The following is a 12,130-nucleotide window of genomic DNA, read 5'->3' on the forward strand; positions in this document are numbered from 1 at the left end:
AAACTGGGTTCATCTCGCCCTAACTGAGGAACTAAAGAAATGGATGGTTAAAAAAAATAGATCAGAAGACATTATAACATATAACGGTATTTGTTGAGAGTAATCAGGTATTATCAAGCAAAACAGTTGCACAGGAGTTTATTTAAAGCTTTGTGTACCAGTTGATATGCACCATTGTGGACCTTGACTTTTACTAAGTTGAAAATGTTCATGTTACATCACGTGATGTTTATTCACTGCACGTCCCAGATCTCACAGAGTAGAGGTGTGAATTTATGATCGTTCATTCTCCACGACATAAGCATTTCTGCATGATAGTGGTTGAGTGTTCTCAGCTCGGTCAACCGGCCCAGCAGCCGTGCAAAGTACTGTGGATCCTGCGGATGCTGCAAAATGCACAGCTTCCTCAGCACGTCCAGCATAGGTTCCTGCAGGTTCTCTACGGCCCGTTGATCCTTTACGTAAGGCCGATCTAGAGTAGGACATAGTGAAATACATGAATGTTCATTATTTGTGACACGAGAAGGCTGCGTGTGTATCAGCTAGCAGCCACTCACCTGGTGTCAGGATGGTTATGGCTGTGAGGAGGGCTTGTTCCTCCTGCAACATGTGGAGTTCACCAATACTTTTGTAAAAGTTAAACATTGGTGTGATGAACTCCTCGGAAATGCCTGAAAGACAGCACAAAGAATAAATAAATAAATAAATAAATAAATAAATGCAACAAAAAAAAATAATAATGATGGATAGATGGATGGATGGTTCCTGTTTCTAAATTATTATCTTGCTCAAACAGTTATTGAAAGTTACTTGTAAATGTAGCTTTATTTAAATGTTGTGCTCGTTTTAGTCTCTCACAGCTGGAAAAAAAAAATGGAATGTCTGTCCGCTCAGACACATCAGCGAGCATTCCGAAATGCCAGCAGGGCCCAAAAGAGAAATTTGAACAATAGCACTCAAGATGTTTGGATAAGGAACAACAGTCTCCTTCGATTGTTTTCCTTCTTTGGTCTTCTTCCCTGGCCTTTATGTGTGAATGTCTGCTGACCACCAATCACAGCTCATCATCAGGTATCATTCTGTCAACTATCCATCTTGACACATCGTCAAAATAACAAGCTTTGTGCAAAAAGCAGGTGGATATCCTTGACTGGTTGCTAATCAATCACTGGGCACATCTAGAAAAACAACTATACACACCCACATTCACACTTGTGAGCGATTTAAAGTTTTCAATTTGAATAATGCATCTTTTTCAAATCTGCGAAAAAGCCAGAGCAACCCCCATGAGCACAGAGAAAGTATGCAAATATGCAAACGCCACACAGGAGTCAGACGGAGCGTGCTCATTCAACTCTTTGTTCAGGGACACAATATTGTCCGATTTCAGTTTGCCATTCAAACTGCCAAGTGGACAGAGTCTAATTTCTTTCATTTGACTTTAGAGCAGTATTCACTGATCACTAGGAGCTAAGTGATCTCACATGTAATGAGTAGTTGAATTCTAAAGCAATAAAGGACATACATCGACAAAGGGTATTCAAAACTATTGCTAAAGGGTATAATGTGCAAGCACGGGGTTAATGTTTTTTTTTTTATTGGTAACTTTGTATTTCAGCGTGAATGGAATTTTAACATACTTTCGTCAATCCATAATGCATGAGAATGATTTAAATAGGTTACTTCCCTATAAATCTTTTCTACAATATTTACTCTTACTCCCCCCCCCCCCACACACACACACACAGCCGCGGGCGTATGCGCAGAACTAAACAGAACATAACCCAGAAGGGGAATGTGTCCCACTGTAACCAAAACCGGCTGAGAGATCAACAGGTCACCAAGATGTATGTGTCAGCTGATGAATTATACATATGGAGCATCTGATTCCAACGGCCACAAATAACAAGATGCATCAATAGCTTGTTGAAGGATAGCATTTGGAAAAGTATTTTTTGTTGAGGGGTCAATTTAGTATTTTATAAATTCCTGAAAGAAATTAATAATTAAAACAAAAAAGTTATTCAGACTTTTTTCAGACACTACTTGTGTGGGAGGGACTGACCACTCTTACGTATCCTTTCCTCCAAGACTTCAGAGTGTCCACTGGGCATCTTTCGGCTAAACACCTGAGCAGAGCGCAGAAACATGGCTTCTACTGCTGAACCTTTAAGCAGAGCAATTTGATCTTCATGATCCAGGGACACAAAGCCTGTGAGAAACGTCATGGAAAAAAAAAAAAACACAATTCATCTTTCTCTTTTGGTTTTTCTTGCAAAACAGAAAACTTTGAAAGTTTTGTAAAGGTGTGAATAAAACCTGGGATATTTTTTGTAAACTCCACCAGAACTTGGACTTGACTTGTTGCCATTTCTGTCAAGAGGAGAAAATTTTCTTCAGCACTGTACTCCTCTTGTAGCTAGTATGAGAAAACGACAATCATTTGAGATGAGAATGAAAATAAAAAGTAACAAAGGATTTATACAGTCGTGAGTACTTGGGTTGATTGCAAAAAAAGAAAACAACAAACATTTTTTGTACTCTATGAATAAAAAGAAAGAGCAAATGAAAACACAATACCAGCTTTTTGGTGACTTCTTGTGGAATTTGATGTCTGTTGTAGGCGTCTAAAATGGCCTTTATGAGTGCCTGCTGCTCTTCGGTAATTTTTTCCTGGAAACCAACAGGGCGAGTAAAACTATGAATTTGTATACTACTATTTTGGATGATGCGAGAATTATTTAAAAAAAAATTTGCTGAGCTACAAAAAGCGCAAATTGAAGGAGCCCTATCAGGCTAAATCACCTTTCTTGGAACTTTTAGCCATGTTAAAATGCTAATTCCTCATCCAAAACACCTCCCAGTGGTATTTACCTGCATTCGCCCATTTTTTAGCATTCCTGCTCATCTATCATCTCTAAGCACCAGCCCCGCCCAATCCAAGAAAACATCCAGGTCCTCATTCTGTGACATAACAAAATGAAGAACCACCCTTGAGATGCCCGGATCCTCATAGCAGCTGTTCCGATTTTAGTGCATTCAAAGAAACTACCAAATGTTTCCACCTACACCTTGCAGTGTACTGAAGTTCTAGTCATTGCTGTTTGGTGCATTAAATGATTTATTTTTTCTTTGTACTAATTTTGAGGTGTCCCACTTTGTGAATGGTCATGAATGCACCTTGAGTCTACCAACCTGTAGTGAACAAAGGCGTCTTACTTCCAGCCAACAAAAGAAATCAAATTTCATGAAAAAAATAGATCGCCATAGGGCTATAGGTAATTAACAGAATAATCACATACGTATATGCCTATATACCGTGGAAATCTTAAAATAGCATGATACGGCTCCTTTAATACATCATTGGTGTTTATATCCTTCATTCTTACAGCATGTATTTAATAAAAGTAGCAAAAAGGGATAATATTGTTTTTTGCAAACAATAGTACCTTTGACAGTTTGCTGGTTGATGTGACTTGTTTGTTGTCTGCCCCCTCAGTCTCATCTCCAGTCAACTGTCCCGGGGAGGCTTTGGTGTTCTTCCGCAGCCTTTTCGATTTGCACTGGATCTCAGTAAGCAGGCCTGACAGAAAATGACATTTTAAGTTTTCACTTCAAGGTCAAAAATCATTTTGGTGTTAAGAGGATGGCCTCTATTTTAGAGGAGACCTTTATTTTGAAACTTGTTTAGAAACAGACCTCAACTCACTGGTGTCGAATGGACGGAAAACTATTCCTTGTTACCAAGAGAATACCTGATCTTAATGACTACTATTTGTGTCTTTTGATTATTGGTTCCAATCAATAATGCAGTAGAGATAGCGACGGAATTAATTGTTCTCCACTAATATTTCCACGTACAGATGCACCAGCCTGAACAGTGTGGTCCAAGCAAACACGTACAAACACATTGTGCTTTATACATTGTAGACATATTTTTCTTTAGGGGAAGTATTTATGTAAGCGAATGATGATAGGTAAAGTATCATAACTTCATTTTGCTCCTTATCTGAAACAGGATACTGTCTGTATTCAAAATGGCAGTTTATCATATCCCCAGGAAAAAAAATAAAGTACTGTTCACGTTTTCAAATTCACATAATATCGATGCCAACAGAGTAGGAAAGTCATAATTGCAGAAAATATTTTTGTTCAAAACAATTGTAGGTGATATATTTATAGCAATCGAAAAAAAAAAAAAAAATATGGTGGCAACCGAGTGTAGCATCTTTATTGTGTGACTTTCAAGGCACCTGTTAGAATAAACTGACTATTTGAGAGAGTTCACTTTTCAAGGTTTCTCATTTTCTGCAAATATTTCTTTAGTTTAGATCACGGGATGTCAATAATATTTGTGATGTGGAGCCCTTTTTTTTATATTTGACTGGTACAGTGTGCATCAATGAACATTTTTCTGTAGATGCACTAGGATTAGCCAACTTTTCTGTAATTAAGGGCTTTAAATTGTAAATAGATTTCACTTGCCTTGATACATTTTTGGCATTAAAAGTCATATTTTAATTTTAAAATTAAAGTTTAACCGGATTTTAAATGCGTTTTAAACTTTATTCTTATAATATTCCATCACTCATTCTGGAAAATATATTTAATTCTCTAAAAAAAAAAAAAGACTACATTCTGGACAAAAAGAATACATAATACTTTATGACAAAGTTTTCAAGCTCCAGCTTGTGAACCCACAGATGACCCCAATTTGAGAACTACGAGCCCAATTTAAGTTTTAATTCTTTCACCATTGCTTGGTTCAAAAAACAGTGAATACTCACATTCTGCCAACATGCCCATCTCCTTGCATTTCCTGAGTCGACATTCCTGGCATTTCCTGCGCATATACATGTCCATCTCACAGTTTCCTCCACTTTTGCACTTGTAGACCGCATTCTTTGTAATGCTTCGTCTGAAGAAACCTTAATATGGTGGGAAAAAGACAAAGTTAAGTAACAAAGCCATGCACTTCATTTTTCGGAAACAGTTTAAGATACAGCCTAATTGGTTGAAAGTGTAAAGTGAAACCACAGTAGAAGTCTTTATTTAACCACAAAGAATAATGTGTGACCATACTTGCCAATTTTTAATGGGTGGAATTAAACATTATAGCAACGCTTCAAAATCATAAAAAAAAAATCAAGCCATTGTGTCTGCTCTCAAACACTGTAGATTTGTTCATTGCAAGTGTTGAAACCACTCTCCGCTCAACTGACAACTGTCAATCAAAAGCTTCTTTGTACTTGTCTACAAAAAATGGATCCTACTTCATCTAGGCTTGGTGTCACCAATTTTTTTTCAGCTGGGAGTTACTTTTGGGTCTAGACTCATTCAAAGTGACATACCAGTGTGACACCGTTTCGAAACTACCAATTTGTTCAAATTACTTTTACTAACATGATTATTTGCTTTTCTTTAATCATTTTAATGTTGTTCATTATTTCTCAGAATAAGTAGCAAAAAAAATAAATATGCAATATGCCACACTTTTCCCTAACACTATATACGTATGTTGGGTTACAATATGCAACACTTGCCCCCCTGCTGAGGATATTATTATTATTAAACACACACAAACGCCAACTCAGGCTTGCACACACAAAGGATGAATTTGAAACAGTTAGAGGACATTCTGACAGAAGATTCATCACAATGGCAGGCAATAATGCGACATAGCTCATGTTTCTCCTGTATTGTTCTGCAGAAAGTCGAGAGGAAACCTAGCACTACAGAGAGCAGAGAAGGGAGACCTGAACCTTTTCTTAGTCCAATGATGATACCGCACTCTTAACATCGTTTAATATCACCGAGTGGAATTACCTTTACACTCATCCATACCTCTTGGGTCGGATGGAGACCCAAATCCTTAGCATCTACTCCCACAAAAAAAAGTCAATTAACCCCTAGTTACCCCCCTATGAGCAGTTTTGCTACCAAACAGATCTGGACAGAAAGAAAGAAAAAGCTTTGATAAACTTGATAATAAACGGTGTGTATTTGATCATTTTTTCGGAATGTACTCTCACCTTTGCAGCCCTCACAGGTGAGCGCATTATAGTGGTAGCCAGACGCCTTGTCTCCACAGACAACACATAGCTCCTCCCCTTTGATACGTCCAGTCTGTGACATGTGCCGGGCCCTCTTGCACACAACAGGCATACCAACAGAGACCTCTTCCCTATCACCGTCATACCTGGCCTCCAAAGTTCCTTTCCTTAGTTCATACAGGCCAGTGTGGGAGTACCATTCCTCTCCGGTGTACTGGGGGTAGTAGTTTTGACTACAGTAATATGGTGTGGGCACGCTTGGCTCCATGCTGGTGTACTGCATGCCTGGGTAGCTGCTGAATGGTAACATGTCAGGGTCTTGTAGCAGAGGACTGCTCTGATCTGCCAGAATATCTAGAAGAACAAGAACAGCATGAGAAAACAATTGTATAGATGCTACCTGGTATGAAAAATATTTGTAGGCTGTTTTAAGATTCTTATGTATGGTAGTTAAGAATTTGAGAGTCTAGACCTCATGGCTATCTAGAGCCAGAATAGAGATTGTCGAAGTGAATGGAATAACAGTCAGGTAGGTTCAGAGTAAACTATTGGGTGAGATGTTTTTTTGAGGTGAAGGTTCAACTCAGGCAGCAATTCTTGTCAGGAATGTGGCAAAATGGTGTATGCCCTTTTTTCACTGATAAGTTCGCTGTGTCTGGTTCATGATGCCCTCCATCGGACACAATTAAATGCTTATGACGTGACATCATTTCTTCTAAAAGAAACTTGTTGATTATTTTTTGTATGACAGATTACAGATTAGTCTATTTTTAGTGCAGTGACAGTAAATTGTTCCTCAATTTTAATAGAGCCTTAAATGATTTCATTCCACTTATTACAAATGGTGGATTTACACGATTGTTTTAACGAAGCCGATTGGCTCGTTGTACATCGGTTTTCGAAGAAATGACGAATCATGGTGGTTTATAATGGCATACCACTGAGCTATGCAAAACTCAGACTGTTTCATTTCATGTAAATCAGTGAAAGTGACTGACAAAAATATGATCTCTTCCTATTTTGACATCTGAGCCACCATTTCCACAAGCACCATGTACAACATCGTATTTCAAAATTGATACCAGTCGATTTGAAGTTGGGATTTCTCTGTAGTGGAATCTAATCTAATTCTTTCAAGCTCTTTCCCAGAGAACCAACTAAGCAGTACTCTGTAAAATCCACACCACATACTGTAAGGCCATAAATCATTAACAACAGACTCTCACAGAGCACACCGTGTCTCTGGAGTAACATGTAACACATTTCCAAATACGCTGCTCTGTGGAAATGGAAAAATATCGCAACATAGTCAGCCGGAATGCTCAAAGGTTGTTAGAAAAATGCCAAAAAAGAACAATTAACACATATCAGGTGAACTACTATCACAAACTAGATAAGCATAGCATTTAGTCAAACATACAATATAGTCCTGACCTCTTGAAGATTTGGTTCTGACGAGCGCCATATCGGAGATTCCGAACACACGGACCATTCACAGTATAGTACATACTGTTACAGCGACACACTGCTTGTTTCTTTGGAAGTTTACTTCTTCTTTCAGAACAGAAGCAAGAGGCTTCATACAACTTGCCGTGTTCCCGAGACATCCCAAGAGGCGCAAAGGTTGCCAAAGCTACTCATTAACTAAGCAATCCCTTTCTTCTTTACAGGTAGCATGACAGTATGCAAAGTCACCTGCACATTAGGGCAATGGAAATGGCTACTGTGTGGGACGTTACTGGTTATGAGCAATGAATGAGGAAACAGGGATGATAGGGAGCTGCTTCTTGGAATGGATGGAGTTGCACCAAAAAGTAAAAAATAGATGATATGAAAAGGCTTTGGTGGTTCACATACTGCTGGTGCATTCAGCATTATTAAATTCAATACACTTTTGTGATTAACAATTCTAGTCGCTGATGCACTCTGAAGTCTAAATCTCACTGAGCACGAAGCTTCGTATTTTCGTCAGGGTTCATTCAAGGATGCAAACAGTCAGAACGACCTTTGCCAACAGTTTTAATAGTCTTCAAGAGTTTTTCTTGTCGCAAAGAAATTTTACACATTCTTTGCAACAATAAAAACTCTTTGCAACCTTTTAGGAACCCCAATGAAATTCCTACATTCCATATGTGTGCAAACCCTCGCGGCCCATTTAGTGAACGGCCAAATAATCAAACACACAAGCAGCACAGTGTACTGGAGTGTATGTGTGTGTGTGTGTGTGTGTGTGTGTGTGTGTGTGTGTGTGTGTGTGTGTGTGTGTGTGTGTTTTTGCGGTTATTTCTTTACATTCTTCTTTATTGTGTTATGTTTATGTGTGAGGTACAAAGCTGACAAAAGAATGAACTGAAATCCAAATCAGTTGCCTATGGATTAGCAAATATGTGCAGACTTACCAAATAAATGGGAGTTCTCTGAGATGGGAAATTCGTCTGTGGGTGGGATTTGTAGTGGTCCCACCACATCAATGTCGGGGCCCACCCACTCATTCATGAAGGAAGCTTGTTAGGCGAAACCGAGCCACGCGGGAGTTTTCTGTGTCCGTTTCCCACTGTAACAAGAGCGACCCGATGAAGATCTCTTCAACACTCATCTGGGTCTGCCTGTAGCAGCCAGTGACACATTCATTGAAAAGTAATTAAGTAGGAGCTTGTGAGTGTGGACATCAACAAACCTGTCGAGTGTTCTCTCCCACGTAGGGATGAGCTGCCTGCAGGGAGGTGGCAGATGAAGGTCATGAAAGAAACAAGTATGTTACTCCACTGGCTGTACAATGTTGGAGGTTTCTTAACACAGTGTTTGTCAACCACACTAGTGTGCCGTGAGTGATGGTCAGGTGTGCCGTGGAAAATTGTCCAATTTCACTTAATTGGTCTCAAAATATTTTTGGAAAACGAATTAACCGGGATATCAACTCTGTGTTCATCCAAACATGCACAGGTTTCACATTGAGTAAAATACACTGAGATTGACATTTTGTCCATGCAACTTTTTATATTGTAACAGTAAAATCTTTCCTAAATATGATTGCAATTTAAGTGCACTTTTTATTTGAAAGAAGAAATATAAAAGATGATAAAATAGGTTTTTGAGTTGATGCCTATTCAAGACACTTTGATAAGAATGACTATATTGTTAATCTAGGTGGCTACGTCTTGTTGGTGTGCCTCGAGATTTTTTCCAATGAAAAGGTTTGCCGTGAATGAAAAAAGGTTGACAAACACTGTCCTAAAAAATCCTCTCTACTCTTTCTCTTGCGTTGTGAGACTAACTGGACACTTTCTTAATTTTGCCGATGTATTTTGTACCACTGATGAGTAAGCATAATACAACAGTTATCGACTTGCCTTTGCTAATGTCAGTTTTTGTCACTTAAATAAATGGCTTTGTTAATAGCAGCACGGGGATCTAGTGGTTACCATGTCTGCCTCACAGTTCTGAGGGTCTGGGTTTGAACATCGGCTTCCCTGTGTGGTAACTGGTAAGTTAGCGCACGTTCTCCCCTTGCTTGTTTTCATATCGATGAGAATAAAAGGCCAAAAAAGCAGTGAGACTCCAATCTGAATCCTCCTGCCACCACCTGGGAGATTATTTATGGAACCTAGAAGTTTCTATGAGATGCTGTGATTTATTTGTCTCAACTGGAGTCCTCAGTGTATTCTTCTCCTCTTAGAAAATGAAAACTTTTAGTCTTTCTTATCATGCTTAACTCAACTGCATGATAGAGGTACAAGAATAAAATAGGAGCCCACCTTGATAGGGCTTCCTCTTAATGCTTCTGAAATATTGCACAATTCTACAGAATGATCCGAGCCAAAATTTTGCACAAAAAATCAATTATGTCGTAACACGATCACAGCTCTAGGCGTCCAGTCGGATTACTCGGATGTCATCCTCACACTGGTACAGTATGATAAATAAATGATCCAAATGTGTTTTGATTGATCCATTGTTTTTTTGGGGGGGGTTTGCATTCATGTGCACTAAGAAAGAACTGCACTGTTTTTTTTAATGCAACAAATTGGTCATTATTCAGGCAGAGGTTTGCTTTGCATTATAGAATAGGACTTTACTTTAGTTTTCATATGTTCATTTGAACAAATCATGTCATAACATAATGTCAACATACACCAGTATAGCAAAGCACAGCAAATTTTGAAAGTTCATTCCTTTACGGCATTCAAATGTGTTCGATACATATAGCTTGTCTATCAGTAATACGTAATTAACAAAAATAATTTCCCAAGGGTTCCTTCTGCAATCCACTGCCCACACAGCAGCTCATCCGCCACCAAGCACACACTTTTGGACACACGTGGGCTCACCATCATGAAACGTGTGATTGGTCCTTACCTTCTCCTAGCTGAATAAGTCCCACTATTTGAATCTCTTTTGTTCCCTGCGTTTTCCGATGTCCACACTGTTAGTTAAACAGCACCCATTAATATTTTCTAATGCACCATGCTTGTGTCTGAGCTTCAGTTAAAGCATGTGTGAGCAGCTAAGGTCAGAGAGAAAAGGATGGTGGTTATTAATTAAACTGTCCATCCCTGTCCCCATCCCCCCTACCCCCAAACCCGCTGAAACACACTTGCCAAAAAAAGCCTCTCTTTATCTCAAAAAGATTGAGAGGCTACCGCATGTAGTCTCTGGTAATCAGAGTATCCCACCCACATACACAAACAGCACACACACACACACAAGGAACATACAGTGCATCCACTTAGTATGATGCAGAGCACACTCAATATATTTATTATATTATTATTATTACGATCATTATTTCAATATTTTAAGTCATCATAAGCGACTTCTCAGATGCAACTTATTTGCCCAAATACTTGAAAATGGCGGCACAGTAGTCATGAAATTAATTCAACAGCTGTAATTGGAAAAAAATGATAAACTTCAACACTTGATATTTGCACAAGTGGATAAAAATACAATCATACCGAAATAATTGTGGACTGCATCTAACTGTATCCTTTTCCTTGTCTTTCTGCTTGTCCACGCGACCATAGGATGAGACATTTCTTTTTTTCCCCCCCTCAATATTCCCCATAAACAATAGTTTAATCATTGATGGGCTGTTGCTCCATTCAATGGCGTTGTTCTGAGTCAACAGAACAGTCTCTCTGGAATAAACAGAACCTTTGCCATTGGCTGCTGGACTCTGTGGTTTGTGTTTGGGAACAAGCCACCAGTGCTGGACTCTGTGAAGGGACAGTTACAACTGTACATCTAACATTGACAAAAAAAAAAAGCTGAAAGGCTTTTTTTTTTTCTTTTTTTTTCTACTCATCCAGATATGATGTAGTGTGAGGGTCAGGGTTAGAGATACACAGACACACATGAGAACTCAAGGACTTTAGCACAAGAATGATCAATAATAATATTGTCTAAAAAGCAGGTTATTTAAAAAAAAAAAAAAAAAGGACACTGTATGTGGGGCACCAGGGAAAAATATCCTGTCAAGTAATTATTTTGAAGCACTGTATGAACATAGATAAGACAAAGGATGTTTACCACACTGTGATGGGAAACAGAGCCATTTTCAGCCTTAAAAAAAATTGCAAAATGTAAACACCTACAAATATAAACAGTCAGAGATAGAGACGGTTTTGTTGTAGTTTCAGAAAAGAACGGTACTCATCAAACGCCACCTTATATACTTTCATGAATACACTAATATGGTGCGAAACTCAAAATTAGAATGGATAATGAAAAACAAATCATTTGAAAAAAGAATTTTTTTTTTGCTATCATGTTTACCGTATGTATTCGATTTATCCCACAACTGGCAATTAACCTATAAATTTAGGTTTTTATGTTGATTTTGTTTCGATAATTAATTTGACTTTTACCATACACTATCGTTCAAAGATTTGGGGTCACCCAGAGAATTTTGTGTTTTCTATGAAAACTAACATAATTGCACAAGGATCATTCTATCACAATTAGCAAACACAACAAACACTTGTTTGTTGGAAATGAACCTTTATACATGTATAATGAAGATATTGCTTTCAAAATAACAAGAAAAAAAAGGCAAAAGTTTTAGAAAAGGCTCATCT

At 38.3% G+C, this 12,130-nt stretch overlaps 1 protein-coding gene across 2 annotated transcripts; it reads right to left on the reverse strand.

Moving 5' to 3' along the window:
- Positions 1-123: 123 nt before the first annotated feature.
- On the reverse strand, positions 124-10,612 carry nr1h4 (nuclear receptor subfamily 1, group H, member 4). Of its 2 annotated transcripts, XM_085913844.1 has the most exons (11): positions 10,410-10,612; positions 8,731-8,766; positions 8,453-8,607; positions 6,033-6,407; positions 4,788-4,928; positions 3,450-3,583; positions 2,581-2,673; positions 2,320-2,419; positions 2,066-2,212; positions 558-671; positions 124-472 (listed from the first exon to the last, which is right to left on the reverse strand). In XM_085913844.1, exons 3-11 carry the CDS (start codon positions 8,547-8,549, stop codon positions 234-236), a joined length of 1,440 nt encoding a protein of 479 aa, XP_085769970.1. In that variant the 5' UTR covers positions 8,550-8,607; positions 8,731-8,766; positions 10,410-10,612; the 3' UTR covers positions 124-233. The 2 variants fall into 2 exon arrangements, with proteins under 2 accessions (XP_085769970.1, XP_085769971.1); XM_085913845.1 differs by having other exon boundaries at positions 8,731-10,612.
- Between the last annotated feature and the right edge of the window lie 1,518 nt (positions 10,613-12,130).

The sequence above is a fragment of the Syngnathus leptorhynchus genome, chromosome 6 (genome assembly GCF_054491065.1).
Source record: "Syngnathus leptorhynchus isolate UIUO chromosome 6, UIUO_Slep, whole genome shotgun sequence".
Classification (NCBI taxonomy): Eukaryota; Metazoa; Chordata; class Actinopteri; order Syngnathiformes; family Syngnathidae; genus Syngnathus; species Syngnathus leptorhynchus.

Coding starts and splice junctions, on each gene's coding strand:
- nr1h4 (XM_085913844.1), bottom strand. CDS start 8,549: ATGAATGAGTGGGTGGGCCCCGACATTGATGTGGTGGGACCACTACAA. Junction 2,674..3,449: donor CAACCAGCAAACTGTCAAAG/GTACTATTGTTT, acceptor GTTGGTTTCCAG/GAAAAAATTACCGAAGAGCA. Junction 672..2,065: donor GGAAAGGATACGTAAGAGTG/GTCAGTCCCTCC, acceptor GCTGTCTTTCAG/GCATTTCCGAGGAGTTCATC.